The sequence below is a fragment of the Drosophila rhopaloa genome, unplaced genomic scaffold (genome assembly GCF_018152115.1).
Source record: "Drosophila rhopaloa isolate 14029-0021.01 unplaced genomic scaffold, ASM1815211v1 contig_115, whole genome shotgun sequence".
Classification (NCBI taxonomy): domain Eukaryota; kingdom Metazoa; phylum Arthropoda; class Insecta; order Diptera; family Drosophilidae; genus Drosophila; species Drosophila rhopaloa.
Window position 1 is genome coordinate 14,687,269 of NW_025334990.1, and position 16,852 is coordinate 14,704,120.

The window sequence follows — 16,852 nt, forward strand, 5'->3', positions numbered from 1 at the left end:
AGCTAGAAAAGTGGTTAGTTTTTTCCATTTTGTTGTTTCGATGACCCAAAAACATCCTCTAGAAACTTAATTTATGAGTATAAATGCAGCATATTTTATGACTTTTTTTTATCGTAGACCTGTTAATTCACATTTCCAAAATATTGTATACGCTGGAAATCCTTATCATACACCCACCAAAATAAAACAACATTTTATTTGTTTGTTTTTTTTCAAATAACGTTGTTAGAAAGTGGGTTCAGGCCAATGTCAAAGAATATCTTCATCAACTGGGGGAGGATTGTGAAACAATGGGAGGTATATATCACGCCTTGTTTAACAAATCATACTCAGGTATAGCCAGGTAAATTTACCCTCAAAATTATAACACTGAATGTGGCATGTTTACTTTTCAAATTGAGCACACAATACAAACCAAATGCGTTTGACACTAAAGTCAGGATGCCTCGGGCAGAGATAATTCCGGGGTTTCTATTTCCAGGTATCTTCCTTTCGCTTGGCAAATTCCTTATTGAGAACGGTAGCTGTGGGGATTGGGAAAATAATGACGGACCATAGACACACATTGAGGAAGGCACAGTTACTATTTCGTTATATTTTGAAGACTCAGTTTTAATCTAAATAGCAATCTATAGGTTTGTTCAATTGTTTGTTCGGTGTTTTCTTTTATTTCGTTTGTTGTTGTATATGGGCTTTAATTTGAATATTTATTTACAATTTATTTAAGACTCGTTACCCTCGTTCAAGTCAAATATAGTAACAGTTGCAATAAACAAGCTTTCAACTTATTGCTTACGTGTCTCATCAATATAATTTACAAGAAAAACTTACTTAAGGCTAATCTCCGTTGATGTTTAGCTTTATGTCTCTGTGCTTCACGCATAATTTACTTTACGGATATTTACCGGCTGCTTAAATTGTTGATGCTTCGTTTATTTGTAGGTATGTGTATTTTTACTAGTGAGAATATTGGTTGGTTAATTGAGAGTATCTATATATAATTACTATATATATCTGACTTCTATATACCATTTTCAACATTTGTATTTTATGTACGTTCGTAATTACGAATTGGGCTTTTACTATGCGCTTGCGGTTTGTTTTCTTTGTATAAATAAAATAGAATATTTTGCTTTTGCTTCGCTTCGAATAATACATGCCATATACATACATATAAGAAAATGCTCAATTACGATTCTCATAACTTATGGTTCGACGTTAACCAAATGAGGCCCTCGGACAGGCCATCGCCGGATGTGGCACATGATGGTTGTACATACCAATTGCGATCTCTTATTCTAGTTAAACCTAGTTTTTCCTGGATTTCATGTGGTTTCATTGCTGCAAATCAAAAGGAAGATGCATTAGTACGTTGAAAATATCTGAGAAAAGCATTGGTTACCATCAGGCAGATCCTGTTTGTTAGCAAATATCAGTATGATGGCGTCGCGCATCTCTCTATCGTTAATTATCCTATGCAGCTCCGTGCGCGCCTCGTCTATCCGATCCCGATCCGCACAGTCCACGACGAAGATCAGACCCTGTGTACCCGTGTAATAGTGTCGCCAGAGCGGTCGAATCTTATCCTGTCCGCCGACGTCCCACACATTGAACTTGACATTCTTGTACGTGACGGTTTCTACGTTAAAGCCCACAGTGGGTATCGTTGTAACTGATTGCCCGAGTTTCAGTTTGTACAGGATCGCTGAGGGTATTCAAAAATAAAATCAGTTAATAAATCCATTGGTAAGAAAAGACAACTTGTTCGAATTCGACTTTAACCAAGGGATTGGTGCTTTACTGCCTAAGAGTCTATTAAAATCTTCAAATCAATAATAGAACAGAAGTAAAAACTAAAAAATAAGACAATCATTTAGAAATCCGGTTATTATTTTGTTGACCTCTTGGAATTCTATTCAATTCTACTCCGAAATCCATCACTGTCTTGAAAACGACTTTAATTGTCATAAATGTTGCAAGATTATAAAAAAGATCCTTTATTATTTTTTTAAAATAAACTACCTCATTAAACGAAAAGATATTTTTCAAAGTGAAAGATACATAACTGCAAAGATAAAATAGCTTGTTCTCCATATTTTTCCTAAGAGTAAAATAATTTTAAATAGTAGGTCCTTAGTCAAAGTTCGAAAACACTTTACTCACTTGTTTTTCCAGCCGCGTCTAGTCCGAGCATGAGAATTCGCATTTCTTTGTTGCCGAAAATTTTTGACAGTAGCTTTCCCATGGTGCTGATGTGTCATCCATTAAACCCTATCCAATCTGAAAAATAAAAAGGGAGTTGACAAGGGGTTTCGAATGAGAATAGCATATCAACTGTGCGATGGTGGGGCGGGATTCAGGGCAGGGTCAGTAAATTTCCAGATAATAAAGCCATTGCAAATACAGTTTGCCTCACTGGCTGTTAACATATCAATTTATGATATAAGAACGCCGACGCGCGAAGGCGCGTAAGTGATATATACATATGTATATATAGACAGACATACGAACACAGGCCATATAGAGCTCAATCGACGGCGGAAGTTAAAAGCATTATTTTGCATAATAATTTCACTTACATTGTCAGCTCATTGCTAAAAAGCAAAAAAAAAAAGAAAGAGGCAGAATTTATCAGTGAAGAGCTTCCACACACACACACACATACATACGTACATACATAGTACAATTGGACAGATAAACACTATAGTGTCTCGTAAATTAAGGCAGAGTTATCTCAATTACGGGCTTATCGCTGGCTCCACCGAATGGGTGGGTGGATAAGCTGCGTTCCGCCCTACCCCTTACCCTATAATGCCGGCTTGGGCCCCACGATATCGGATGGTTTCTCGGATTCTACGGAATTTCGCTCGCTCTCTTGCTTGCCTACGTCACAAACACGCCCGTAACACATATGCACATCGCACACACATATACACACCCAAATCTCCTGACGACCGCCGTTACGCACCGCTTTCCAGCCCAATTCGTTCCACGCCGGCCTGAAATCCGTTAACATGTAGTGCCTAAGTGCGCGGGCCAGGCATAAAATGCATTTGCTAGCACACCAGGGCCAAAAAACTATAACTAACAACAACAAATTTGCACTAATCTTCTTGTATTTATATACACATACACGATCTGCGGTTTGGAGCACAAAATACGCCTAAAAATGCCAAAGCGCGAATGATAAATACCAAGACCAAGTTACTGTTCACTTTTTCCGTTTGGTATTCACGAAATAAAATACTTAAATTTAAATTTTGGTTGTAAATCACTGTTTGAATCTATCATTGTTAAAAATTATTACAGTTAACATTATTTTTATACATTTTTAAGTGGATGACTTACTTTAAAATTTTGTGTTGCGATACCAGTATATTACAGATTTGCCTTGCATTTTTAATGAAAAGGATTTACAACTCCTAGGTCTTCAGCAATTCTGTAGTGGTTTTTTAATTGTTGATATTTTTAAAAGTTGAAATTGTGTGAAACACCTGACCAAATTTGAATGATTAAGTGAATTTCCGAAATGATTATTAACCAAGTCAGCTATATAGTCAACTATAAATATACAAGCTTATAGACAGTGCTTAGTTTGGTTCTTCCTTTGAGATAAAATATTATATAATTATATTAAATTTAACGGTATAAGTGGATATTATATTACAAATATTTTGGTATATTTCCGCTCTCGGGGTATGCTAGCGCGGTCACACTAAAACCGATGATTGAAACCAACTCGATTACCAAACTTGTATCGTTTACTTGTAATCGGGAAGGGGAGATAAGCCTATCGACGACCCAAACAAGTAAGTTCATTCATTTTTTTAACGTTATAATATAAGGAATTTGTTTAAGTCCCGTGCTTAAACAGTATAATTTTTAAGTAAAGACGTATATTTCTTTGAGAATTTCAAATTCTATTGTGTTCTTTACTTTTTCTTCCTAGCCCCTGGTGTCTTTCGCTTTAGGTCCGTTCGCGATTTGTATTGTTTGATTTTTGAGCAATACTTACGACACTGCACGCTGCTGGCATCGCGCAGGGAAATAATGGAACTGAGTTAGTCGTCGTCCAAGTCAGACTCGGAAAACATGGCTGGCATTTGTCCCCGGGAAGCGGTTCGAGTGAAAGTGAAGGCAAGTGAAAGGAGGCTATAAGGCGAGACAACAAAGGGCTGTCTCAATTGCGACCATCTAACACACTTTTCCGAATTCCCCACAGAAATGCGAACCCCCAGCACGGCCGGAGTGGCGCAAGTTCTCCGTGGATCCCCAGATCACCACACTGGAGGTTCTATACTCCCTACTGGCCAAGGCCTTCGACGTCAAGTCGGACTTCTCCATCAAATACAAGGCCTTCGATCCGGCAGGCAATGAGATTTACCTGGCTGTGCGCTCCGACTGGGATTTGGATGCCGCCTTCCTGCGGATCCACAACATATCCATTCAGACGGCCTCGGAACCCTGCCTCATCCTGCAGATCGACGTAAAACCCTTTACCGTGGTCAGGGAATGCGAGTCGGAGGCGTCGCCTGGACGATCTTCAACGGGAGCACCTACTCCCGCCACTCCTGCTCCTCCTGCGCCCGCCCGCGAACTAATGTCACCTCTGCAGTCCTTAGGAGTCTCCCAGAAGTACGTGCAACACATGCAGACCAAACTGGGGAGCTCCATCTTAAACCAGATGGAGAAGACATTCTCCATCGTGCAGAAGGCGTTCAACCTGTCCGATGAGCACATGGCCAACCTACCGCCACGGCCGCCTATGTGTGATAGCGAGTTCCGGCTGTTCCTGGACGCCTTGGGACAGATACAGCGCAAGGATGAGCTGCACAGGGTCATCTTCCTCGGCGGTATTGATCCCAGCCTGCGGCGTGTGGTGTGGAAGCACTTGCTCAACGTTTATCCCGGTGGAGTCAATGGTCTGGCTTTAGATGGCCACCAGCGGATGGAGTTTATGCGTCGGAAGTCCGAGCAGTATTGCCGACTGAGGGACACCTGGAAGGCGGCCGTGAAGCGTGGCAGTGTGGCCGGCGAGCTGGCCTACGTGACCAGCATGGTAAAGAAGGATGTGCTACGCACAGACCGCCTGCATCCCTTCTACGCGGGCAGCGACGACAATCAAAATATCGCGGCGCTCTTTAATATCCTGACTACTTATGCTCTGAACCATCCGACGGTGTCGTACTGCCAGGGCATGTCGGACATTGCCTCTCCGTTGCTGGTAACCATGAACGACGAGGCGCAGGCCTACATCTGCTTCTGTGCCATAATGGCACGGGTGCGGGGCAACTTCATGCTGGACGGGATTGCGATGACGCAGAAGTTCGCGCATCTGACGGAGGCGCTAAGCTTCTACGATCCGGAGTTCTGGGAGTACCTCAAATCGCAGCAGGCGGACGACTTGCTCTTCTGCTATCGTTGGCTCCTGCTGGAGCTGAAGCGGGAGTTTCCCTTCGAGGATGCCCTGCGCATGCTGGAGGTGCAGTGGAGTTCGCTGCGCTACAGAAGCGGCGGCGAGAAGGAGCTACCGCTCTTCGAAAAAGTTAGTGTGAGCTGTAACTTGAATTATAAATTATTAATCATTCTTCTCTTTCAGGAGTTTGTACCTATTTCTGATTGCTCCATGCCCAATAGTGCTAGCACGTTTTCCAGTTCGTACAGCGCCACGCCGACAAGCCCATCCTATCTGTTGACAAAGCCGCGCGAGAATCCCTACACTAAAGTGTGCGCCTTGCGTCGCCAGAGCTCCTCGGCGTCACTAAGCTCACTTAGCTCGTCGCTGGGAACGGGTCATGCCCTGGACAATACGAAACGGCTGAATCACAGCCTCGACGACAATATGTCGCGCCATGCGACCGCCGCTGCTCGCCGGCAGAGACGCACCTCATCCAAGGTTCACCAGAGTCTGGACGAGTCCAAAATGCTAGCGCTGATTGAAGGCGCCATGGAGAGCACGAAGTTTGCACAAGACTTGTCCGCCGGCGAGGAAACCGAAGATGATGATGTATTCGATAGGAAGGACTCGCCAAGTTTTCTAGAAACCAATCCATTTAAGGATGATGCGCAGAGAGCACCAGAAAAAGTCAGCGAAGCCACACCTCCCGTCTCGCCAGGACGAGCCTTTCTTTGCAGTACTTCCTCCTCCAACTTTGACGAGGATAATCTCGAGAGAAAGTCAAAGTTGCAGCACAACAACATTCTTGCCGTGAGTAATATCATCGCCAAGCAGCTGGTGACGAATGCCAATCAAGTGAGCGAGAGTGTCAAACGAGTGAGCAACTCCAGTGGCGGTCACTTTAAGGATCTCAAAGAAAAGCTGGCGGCGACCAGTCGCATTGGACTTTCCTTCGACGGAGAAGGGGAGGACGATGGCGAAAGGAAGATGCCGCCAAAACTGGTGAAGAACTTCAACGAATTCCTCAATTTCGCAACCATTAATAAGAATCGTATATCCGATCGCTTTGCTACTCAACCGCAGCAACCAACGGCTCCGACTTCAGTCACAAAACCGGTGGTGCAGCTAACGAAGAGCGGACTGGGCAGCTCCCTAGATGAATCCGATTCCTCCTCGCTGCCGGAGACCAGCTGGAGCGCATCCACAGCCGCAACGGCCATTCAGCAGGCGCAGGAGTTGAGCAGTTACAACCTGCAGCTAGACCTGGAGAGCAATCACCAATGCGATCCTGACGATACAAACACGCCGGATCAAGATCAAGACCCTGACCAGGAGTACTACCCCATGACAACGGCCATAACGCGAGAACTTCGCCTAGAGGCCGAGAATCTGGATCGTCAGGTTTTCGGACTGCCCTTCACGGAGTGCGAAAAACGGGATAATATCGAGTACGAGAAGTTGGACAAGGACGCACTGGATCTGGTGGAGGACCTGAAGGAGAACGAAATCATCACCTGTCCGGATGTCAGCGAGCTTCACATGCGTCGTCGTCAGCGACTGGCGGCCAAGAGCAACAGCGTCCAGCAAAATGAGTCGCATGCCTTCAATCCTTTCATCGACGAAAGCCAACTTATCATAGATGGGCACACTCCACTAGGAATGCGCAATAGCAGCAGTCTACCTGAGGTGATCCTGCCCATTTCCACGGAGCCCAATCTGGTAGAGGTATCGCCTTTGGTGGAGATCGCCACGAATGCGGATGACGAGAGCGCTTACACGCGATCCCCTCAGCGATCAACCCATTTAAATGGAGTCAGTGGACTGAACGCCACGGCGGCTGCACTGCCTCCGCCCTCGGAATTCGGTGGAGGCAATGCCTTCCTCATGTTCCTTTGCCTCACCCTGCTGCTGCAGCACCGTAACACGATCATGAAGGCCGGCATGGACTACAATGAGATAGCCATGCACTTTGATAAAATGGTAAGGAAACACGATGTAACCAGGGTGTTAAATCAGGCCAGGCGCATGTTCGTGGATTACCTCAAGGCTCAGAGCAACCCGCAGCGCCAGCGATCTCCCAGTGGGACTGTGTCCACTGGATCCACGGCCGCTAACTTGACTGCTTCAATGCCGGCGTAAGGTGATGATAATCCTGCCCAGCTCCTGTGAAACCTTAGTATCTCCACAGTTTGGACTACCAGTTTAGTAAACCAACCTCCTGAGTATCAATCTCTTTGCTGGATTTTAATATATTTTTAAATATTTATGATTTTACTGAACACAATTTTTGTATTTTGACTTTAACTATCCAAATTCAATTTTAGACTTCTCTCTTATAACTTTTTATGTTGCACTCATTACTTTATAAATTTAGTGACAACTTTACTCAATTTATCCAAAAACTTATAAGTTCAAGTGACTATTACTAGGAGTATTCTTGGTCAAGGTATAGAGCAAAAACAAAGGCCCTTGTTGGTAGAACCCCTCATTGTCAAACCAAAGTCTTCTTTTTTGTACGTAAACGGATTTTGTACTTTCTTATTTAAATTTAAGCCTTTATTTATATTTATTCATATGTGTATTTGCACTATTGCCAAATGATCAAATGCGTAATGTGTTTGGTTGAAAATCGCTTTATTTCACTAGTCTGCTAAAGCATTCCATGCTCTTGTAAAGATTATTTTTTAGACTTGAATCGCAGCTAAATATTACTTTATGCAATTAAATTGACGGAGAACCTATAACCCAATTAACCATGATCTTATTATCTCTAAACGTTCTGTATCTTATAAATCTCTTAACTACTCGGAAAACAAAGTAATTTTGTAAATTAAAATTGAAACCAAATGGTAACAGTTAACGCCTATGCTACGTAAAGTTACGAAAACCAACTTTTAAACAATCGATTAATAAACGAATTCGAAATGATTACAAAGTACACAATTTATTGGAATCAAATTAAGTTTCAAATACGAAAAAAAATCAAAATCACTTCAAACGAAACAAGTATACAAACAGAAATCTGAGAACCGAAAATTCAGAAGTTATATTTTTTCTTCAGTCGCTCCCGTATGAGCACACCCTTAATCAATTTCTTCCAGTTGCCATAGACGCGAGTCTCGTACTTCTCCTGCTCCTTGCGGGCCTGCTCCTGCTGATCCTCCTCCCATGCAGCAACGACCACTTCTCGGAACTCCTCGCAAACAATGAAGCCATCGTACATGGGGTGGCAGGCGCCCTGATGAAAATCGAAGCCAATCACAGCGTTTGCACAATCAATATTTAGCTTCTTGCAAACTCTCATCAAACCAGGCACTGTAATTGAATATGGAATTGGGTATAATGGCTTGGGAATGCTTTAGTTTTCTTACGCCTCAAATGCACGGTCTTCTTGGGCAGCATGCAGGCCTTGAAGAGCTCGACATTGCCGTAGGCATTGCGTGGCACGAGTCCATTCTCCGCTGTGGGTGGCTCGTAGTCCTGCGTTTGCCAGTAACCAAATATCTCCAATGGCTGGTCCTTAATGACAGAGCGAGTGTTCTGAAAGACATTAGACCCAGTGTTACATAAACCTGTTTAAGATGTCACAACTTGATGGAACTACATCCAACCTTATCATACTTGGGACGCGCCTTGACCACTTTGTACGGCTGCTCGCCCAGCTTCACAACACGGGCGCTCTTAAGCCAGATATCCCGCGAGTGCAAGAGATGCACACAGTCCCTGGAGTAAACCGCTTCGCCGCGGATAAATCCCAGAGTGGGTGCGTCCGGAGGATACAGACCCTGGAACTTGAGCAAGTGTCGTTCCAACACATAAAGCGGATGGTCCTTGAAATCGCCAATGGACGTTGGCAGGGGTTTATTGGCGTGAATGCGGCGCAGTTGCTCATCCTCCATGATGTCGCGCTTGGTGCGACGCCCCAGATAAGGGGTGATGGTTTCATCCAACCAGGCTTTTTCCACACGTGCCTTGCGCACAGTGGTGCTCCAACTAGCGCAGTAACGGGCGGTCACATCCTTAAGGGTCTGATCGTCCTGGAACGCAAATACATAGGCCAAACCTGGTGTGGCGTTTTTCTGTAAAAGCAAGATATAAATATAGGACAAAAACTCGTCAGGATATAAACTTACTCTTATGGTGTCCACGCAGTGTAGCTTGCCCTTGAACAGATCTATGCAGATCCACTGTTCCTCCACCTCAGACCACAGCTCCACCCACATGTCGGAGGCATCTTTTCGACACTTAGTTCTTGAACCGCCCTCATCATCGGTGGACATTACTCGCCGATCCTTGCGCAGGTTTTGCACTGACTTGGGCAGCACAGGAGCCTTCTTCACCGGCTTGGCAGGTTCGAATACTTCGTCAGAGTCCTGTGATTTTTGCAGCTTCTCCAACCTTATACGCTTCTTAGGCAGCGGTGCATCATCGCCGCCATCCAACTGGGGAATGCCCAGCGAGCTGGTCTTCTGACCTCGACTTCGCAGCTGTCGAGGCGCAGCTTTGGATAGAAAGTTGGGGGAGATTCGGGGCTTGGTTTCTGGACTCTTTTGGTTCTTTTGCGACGGTGCTGCCGGATTTTGATCGCCTGCAACGGATTTTCTTTCAAGAAAAGTAGGGGAGATGAGTACTTTTGGGGACTTGCTACGTGACCGAGTCTCTTGGGTGCTGCGCTGCTCCTGCGAATGCTTCTCCGCCGGATTAGCGTTCTCCGTATCACTGTGTTTGGCATTTAGCTGTTTCACCTTGGACAGCACCAGTTTGGGTAAGACGGGAGATCCAACTAGCTGCGGATTCGCTTCTGTTTTTGGTTTCACCACTCCTCTGCGTGTTCGACCGGCAACTGGGGAGAAGGTATCCAAAGGAGCCGTCCTCGGTTTCTTGCCATCGCCTGCTTCAGAAATGGCTTGAGTGGTGACCCTCTTCAACAGGAGTGATTGGGGTTTGACTTTGTTTTGTGTAGGGGAAACACCAAGAGCCGCTTTTGAGGTACTTGGTTTATCCTCAAAAGAAGTGTCGGATTTGCTGGAGCTATTGGATGTTTGATGTTTGGACTTTTCAACCAGCTTCGAGGCAAGACTCGGTTTTAAAACCTTTTTAACATCCTTTTTGGATAAACTTGTTTTTAAAGGTTCAGTTTCTTTTTTTATGGATTTGGAAATGGTTGAGACACTTGGCTTTTCCTCAAAAGAAGTGTCAGATTTGCTGGAACTGTGGGATGCTTTATGTTTTGATTTTTCAACCAATTTTGATGAGAGACTGGGTTTTAAATCTATTTTAACCTCTTTGGTTGTACTTGATTTCGCAGTTTCCGAATCTTTTTTAATGGATTTGGAACTGGAAGATGTATTAATGGCAGTGGTTTCCTTCTTTGTACTTTTATCACTGCTTTTCTTTTGAGCCTCTTTGGAAGCAGTTGACTTGCTACCGATTTTGTCTCGATTTAAGTCTGCTGGCTTAGCTGCCTTCTTATGTTTTTTGGGCTCCTCGTCCTCGCTCTCCTCTTCTGATTTTACCGCCTGACTTTTATTCTTTTCCTCTGGCTTAAGTTTAATGGAAATTAAATCACTTGCTGCCGGACGCAGTGGCATTGGCTGGAGATTTACGATCAGACGACAGTGCATGCCCATTCCCCGAGCAAGGACAATGAATATGAAGATCATATCCTGCTTGCAGCGGGCTTCCTTGCGCTTGATCTGCGCCAGCAAGGCCTCCAAAATTTCCTTTTTGCTGGCCGTCGATTGCTCGGAATATAAATTGGGACTAAGCAGCTTGATGGCCGTTTTGAACCAAGTGACAAAGGACTGCAAGTATTTGAGTTCAGTGCCCCGTTCCGTGGGATAGGCATTCTTACTGGGCAGGAGTTTCAGGGCAGCCTGCATCAGGGCATCCGACTCGCCCAGCATTCGGTTGTACTTCAGACTGCGAGCGATCTGGCACATCAGGCTGACCTTGTGCAGCAGGAGCTGGCGTTCCTTGATGTCCCGATTGAGGCGACGCTTCAAAGCCATCTCCAGCTCGTGCTGGGTCTTCTGTTCCTTAGTGGGGCGGAGTCCCTGAAGGCCCACGTGGATCTCTAGGTCGCCGGAAATGTTTGGCGTGCCGCCCTCCTCCTCCTCGCTGGAAAGTTCTGCATCTGAAAAGGGAATTGGAACCGGGGTGATGATGAGGCACGGAACTGAATGATAAACAGTGATGGGAAATGGTTGGTTTTTTTTGTCTAAAAGGATATATCAATGTTTTCAACTTATTTCTAATGAGTTTTTAATCATAGTTTCTAATAGTTACCAATGTAAATTAAAAATCATATTTGTTGAATTTCGTATTTTAAGGGGAGTGATGAAAAGGCACAGTATTTGGGGTAAACTAAAGACCTCTTCAATATACTAAGTCACTTCCCATCACTGATGATAATGCAGGAGGATCGGGCAGTGAGGGCAGGGGCAGATTTAAAACACCCAAACAGAGAGCATGGAGTCCTTTCAACATTTTGCATTTATTTATTTATATCATTTAAAGTGCATTTTAAATTTCAATTATCAAGTTAATTACAATCAACATTCACTAAATTGCGCTAAAATTACGAGTTTCATTTGATTTATTGCATCGTTTATTATTATTTAATTAGATGCCATACTCTGCATGCAGATGTTTATGTTAAGTGAATACAATTTCGCTAAAGTAAATTCGTTAAACATCAGTTCTAATTCGTTAGCTACTTGTTAATTTCTGTGAAACACTTGCAATTGCCATAAAGTAAGTACACAAATAGTTGACTAGGCCATTTGACTAGCTATTAAAAATTATTATTTATTTTACGCGTTTAAAATCTTCTTGTATTTCATTGTTTTGATTTGGTTAACTGGAGTCTTTTGGACTTTGTCTGGTTTCGGGTGGCGAACCGAAATTGAAAACTCACTAAAACAATTAAAATAAATGCATTTTCTGAGTAAAGTATCGTTGATTAACAGATTTTATCGAGGTGCGTGTGCAGACATTTAAACCACGTTTAGAATTCGATAAACATATAGTTTATGCTTTTGACTTTTCATCCATTTAACACGCATATTGAGCTTAAGCTAGTGCAAAAACGTTTAGAAATGTTTAGTTGATCTGATTTCGTTGACATAAAAAAGAAACATTGATTGATTTTAACAAGCTTTTATGATAGGTTTTCCATTTAATCTTTACTGTCGATTTTAATTGTTTTTTTTCCGCGGACAACTGGATAACAAATGTCGCGGGATCTGGTTTTGGTTTTGGCATCTCCTAAATTAGGGCATGGCCTGGTTAGTGGGTATAAATAGGTTAGTAAGCCAAGTCTCTGGATAAAGCGTTCTCAGCAAGAGCCATATCATACGCTAGTTCCTCAGTCTAATCGACTAACAATATGTTACAGTAAATAGGTATATTGTAGATACATGGCCATTATTTTGACGCGGCTCTTCCAAATGTACATTCATGCATACAGTTGCGGTCGAAATAAAATCATCGAGTACAAAGCGAGAGATTGTTAATTTGAAACTTAAATATGAAATTTTTAAAGTTAAATTTTGAACAAATAGTTAAATTGAAACGGGCTCTCTAATAAAATATGACTTTTAAACTATTTAGTTATACAAAACAAGAATGCCTTTAAATAATTGTAATAATCATGCTTCTGTTTCGACCACAGCTGTACATATCGGTTAGTAATTTCTATCTTCACATCGACAAATAAACTTAGTACAAACAAAACTACACAGTCTCATACAGAGCAATTTGGAAGCTTATTTTTTATCAGATACCAGAAATGCCAGCGCCACAACCACAACTTTTGGTAAGCATGCTCCACTGCCTCCTGCCACGGCCATTGCCAGCTGCGTGGAGCCAAACTACTTGCATTTTCGCCTACCTGCCACTTCCTCAAAATCGGAGTCATCGGTATCGCCGGCAGTGGCGACCACAGTGGACACGGGTCGCGTCTTGGTATGGCGCTTGATCCGCGTCGACTTGGTCTTGCTCAGACGCGGCGGTTCATCCAGTGTCGGTGGCGCAGTTGGTGCTCCTCCTCCTCCGCCCGCCTTCTTCCTTTGATTCCCCTCCCGTTCCTCCAACTCTACGCTCTGGTAGTTCTGGTTCTCGCCCAATGCAAGCAGCGCATTGACATCCATGGTGGCAGCCTGGCTCCTCGGCGGAGTGGCCGTGACATTCCGCTTGCTCAGTGCATCCCGTGTGCGCTCCAAGCTGTTCGCGTTCTCCAGGAGACCGCGAAAGTCGAAGGCATTGCCTGCTTTATCCTCGAAGCTGCTATCGTTGTTGTCCTCAGATCCGGAGCCGGAATCCGAGAGATTCGTGATGCCCGCATTACAATCGAATTGGGGCGCCGGCGACTTCTCCTTGTCCTTCTGGCCGCCGGCAAAGAAGGTGGAGTGCAGATCGAGTTCGGCGGGATTCACCAGGTAGTCCTCCACACTGGATTCGCTGCTGGAATCAGCAGGATCGTGCTGATCCCGTGCACCGCTTTCATTGGGCGTTCTGGCGTTTTTTGAACCCGAAGCTCGGGGCGAATTTTCCTGCTGCTGGGATGGTGAAGTAGGAAAGGTCTTGGGTGGCGGTCTATACTTGTTGTACAGCTTGGAGCGCAGTGACTGGCCACTGGGCTTGCGTTTCTTCACGGAGGAGCCCTTGATGCCGCTGGGCGGCTTGTGATCGCTGCTGGGAATGGGTTGGTAAGTAAGGGTTATTAGAGGAGTCTAGCCATAATAAGCCCCCATTCCATACTCACCCTTTTTTGCCAGCAACGGCCGAGGAGCGCCCGCTGGAACCAGCTGCTCCTCCCTCCGCCTGCAGCTCATCGAAATCGCTGTCGTCGTCGTCGGATGACTCCCCTCCTGCTCCTGGAAGTGGCTTCCACTCGTCCTCGCTGGCCGAGAATCCTTCGGACACGGAATCCTCCTCCTCGTCGGACATTTCCTTTTGATTTTAGGGGCGCTTCACATTTATGTATTGCGAGGCGTGCCACTTAGTTATTGATTTTTACTGCGCAGTTTTTTAGGGCACGCGTTACCTAAGAATACCCTTTGTGCGTTTACCTCCTGTCCAGTGGGTAAGGTGCCGCTTTTAAATGACAAATTTGCTCCTGTTTGAGCTCAGTTTCGGACGATTTGAATGAATTGCGAAATTCACATTTTCGCGCTTGGGTAGGAAAACATGCAAAAGCAGAGGCCGAGAACAGCGCGTCAATGACCAGTGCTGGAAAACAAACGGATTCCAATGGGAATACATTTTGAATCGTGTTCCCAGTTTGATTCATTGCTAACGCTTTTATGGCGATTTAAATTAAATAATATTGTTTTTAGCTACATATTTTCATACTGTGACTACTTTCGTTCATTTTTTAGTACATACGAATATAATTAAATAAATATATATAGTTTTCAATAAAATAGGTTAAATCTTATTGTTTAGTTAAAAATTATAACCACCGTAGTTAAAAAACCCATTTATTTCGAAGATGTTGGTAAAGAAAATCTAACAGTTGATTAATTAAATTAAAAGCACTTTTTTACTTAACTTAATTTAAAAAGAAACGAACCAATCTTTTCACCGACTTTTTTGTGGTCTATCGAGTTTATGGGAATAGCAATCGCTAATCGATTTACCTGAGCACTGAACAACACTACCCGCTTACATCTGTTAATTGTTTATTTACAAAATAAATTGAAATTATTATAAATAATGAACTCCTCTGGTGAATTGCACCCAAACTGGCTGGCTTTGACCACTCTGCCATTGCAGCTAAAGCGGTTCGTTCGTGCAGGAGATCCAGATAGTGTTCCCGAATCCCCGAGTCCGATCAAACACAAAATTGATGGGTTAAATGGATTGGAGGCCCAGGAGTTCTACAAGGAGGTTCTGGATGTACCTACCACCCGTCAAGTCTCAGTTCCTTCTCCTAGTAAAAGAAAGGAAACAAGGAAGGTCCAACAAAAACCCCAACAGCCTTTTGATAGGAGTAAATTCTTCCGTTTGGCCACCAGCAACAAAGTGGAGGAGCTGTCCGAAATGAAAATCTCCGAAGAAGAGCTCAATTCCCGGGATTCCTTTGGCTGGACTGCACTGATGATGGCTGCCTGCGAAGGAGCCACCGAAGCGGTAGCTTGGCTTCTCCAGAAAGATGTCCTTGTGGAGATTGCAGACAAATCCGGAAATACAGCTCTTAAACTAGCCCAGCGAAAAGGTCACTCGGAAATAGTACAACTATTGGAAACTCTACCCATTTCCGAAGAAACCAGCGATGAGGAAGAGGCAATCGATATCAACAGCCCCTTTTACTGCGAAATCTGCAAAAGGGATTACAAGGAGACTCCCTGGCCTGTTCATCAAACCTCCACGGTGCATCAGTTCAATCTGGAGCACCTCCCCGCCCATAAACTGCACAAGTTTAATATATCCGCCAAGAATCGCGGCCTTCGCTTGATGGTGAAGCAGGGTTGGGATCAGGAGCACGGCCTGGGACCCAGTCAAAGTGGACGATTGTATCCCGTGAAGACCGTTCTTCGCAAGCAACGCACTGGCTTGGGCATCGAACAGCAGCCGGCAAAGGTAACCCACTTTGGAGCCTTTGATTTAAACGCTGTTAGAAGAAGAGATCCAATATATCAACCGAGACGAACGCGAAGCGATATGCAGCGGGAAAAGGTGCGGGAATGGAAGCGGGAAAGGCATCTCCGCAGGGAATTAAGTTAAAATATTTTGAAGATAGAGATTATTTAGTTTGTAAATATCCATCTGTTATTACATTATACCGATGACCAAAACAGTTATAATTATGATTAAAATAAAAAGTTACTAAATTAATGAAAGAGATTTTTATCCTTGTGTATTTTACCAGTACCAAAATAATATTTTCAGTATAGCAAATTGCTGTGGAACACCGTCCAATAAAAAAAGGGACTATCGGTATAAGCCAAACTGTGGGATTAATACTGGCCCGTTTTTTATCTATTTTTAAAGAGCAACAAAACATTAAAATAATAGTAAATATAACATTTTACAATCTTTTTGACTTTAAGATTTAATATGATATAAAATAAAACTTTTTCGGAGAATAAACTTATTCTTGCCAAATTATGAACATATGTTTTAACACTCTTTTGATCCTGAATCGGTGACCTTAGCTTTCCTAATCCTTTCCAGCGCCACCTACTGGCAACCTAGTTGGCTAAATCTTTAGGTTAAGGATGCGGATAGTTGTTAAGAGGAGTGTGAGTTTTGGATAATACTGTTGCATGTGCTCTCTCTCCGGCTCTTTCTCTCTCCCTGACACCCTGAAATCCTGACCCTGAGGCCGCGAGTTGACACGGTTTCCGCTTTGCGCCTGCGTCCTGTGGTTTCTTAGGCCCCCACTTCGTTCTTTGTGCCCACTACACCGAATGGTATATAAGGAACTTCTCCGAAATCCTGCGCTCA

At 43.9% G+C, this 16,852-nt stretch overlaps 4 protein-coding genes across 8 annotated transcripts; 2 read left to right on the plus strand and 2 right to left on the minus strand.

Annotated features, from left to right (window-relative positions):
* Positions 1–565: 565 nt before the first annotated feature.
* Positions 566–3,169, minus strand: LOC108039908 (ADP-ribosylation factor 6). 3 transcript variants are annotated; one of them, XM_017117084.2, is made up of 4 exons: positions 2,969–3,169; positions 2,164–2,280; positions 1,403–1,705; positions 566–1,341 (listed from the first exon to the last, which is right to left on the minus strand). In XM_017117084.2, exons 2-4 carry the CDS (start codon positions 2,243–2,245, stop codon positions 1,199–1,201), a joined length of 528 nt encoding a protein of 175 aa, XP_016972573.1. In that variant the 5' UTR covers positions 2,246–2,280; positions 2,969–3,169; the 3' UTR covers positions 566–1,198. The 3 variants fall into 3 exon arrangements, with proteins under 3 accessions (XP_016972573.1, XP_016972572.1, XP_016972574.1); XM_017117083.2 differs by having other exon boundaries at positions 2,939–3,169; XM_017117085.2 differs by lacking the exon at positions 2,969–3,169 and adding an exon at positions 2,806–2,903.
* Positions 3,170–3,769: 600 nt separating this feature from the next.
* Positions 3,770–8,147, plus strand: LOC108039850. 2 transcript variants are annotated; one of them, XM_017116980.1, is made up of 4 exons: positions 3,770–3,809; positions 3,950–4,137; positions 4,223–5,545; positions 5,600–8,147. In XM_017116980.1, exons 2-4 carry the CDS (start codon positions 4,093–4,095, stop codon positions 7,535–7,537), a joined length of 3,306 nt encoding a protein of 1,101 aa, XP_016972469.1. In that variant the 5' UTR covers positions 3,770–3,809; positions 3,950–4,092; the 3' UTR covers positions 7,538–8,147. The 2 variants fall into 2 exon arrangements, with proteins under 2 accessions (XP_016972469.1, XP_016972470.1); XM_017116981.1 differs by lacking the exon at positions 3,770–3,809 and adding an exon at positions 3,829–3,886.
* On the minus strand, positions 8,016–14,681 carry LOC108039849 (DNA repair protein complementing XP-C cells homolog). Of its 2 annotated transcripts, none has more exons than XM_017116977.2 (6): positions 14,166–14,681; positions 13,293–14,095; positions 9,532–11,534; positions 9,010–9,477; positions 8,770–8,938; positions 8,016–8,713 (listed from the first exon to the last, which is right to left on the minus strand). In XM_017116977.2, exons 1-6 carry the CDS (start codon positions 14,348–14,350, stop codon positions 8,436–8,438), a joined length of 3,906 nt encoding a protein of 1,301 aa, XP_016972466.1. In that variant the 5' UTR covers positions 14,351–14,681; the 3' UTR covers positions 8,016–8,435. The 2 variants fall into 2 exon arrangements, with proteins under 2 accessions (XP_016972466.1, XP_016972468.1); XM_017116979.2 differs by having other exon boundaries at positions 13,293–14,092; positions 14,166–14,680.
* A 377-nt stretch (positions 14,682–15,058) lies between these two features.
* LOC108039804 (G patch domain and ankyrin repeat-containing protein 1 homolog) lies at positions 15,059–16,249 on the plus strand. The gene has a single exon (XM_017116889.2). It carries the CDS (start codon positions 15,119–15,121, stop codon positions 16,127–16,129), a length of 1,011 nt encoding a protein of 336 aa, XP_016972378.1. The 5' UTR covers positions 15,059–15,118; the 3' UTR covers positions 16,130–16,249.
* The last annotated feature ends 603 nt before the right edge of the window (positions 16,250–16,852 follow it).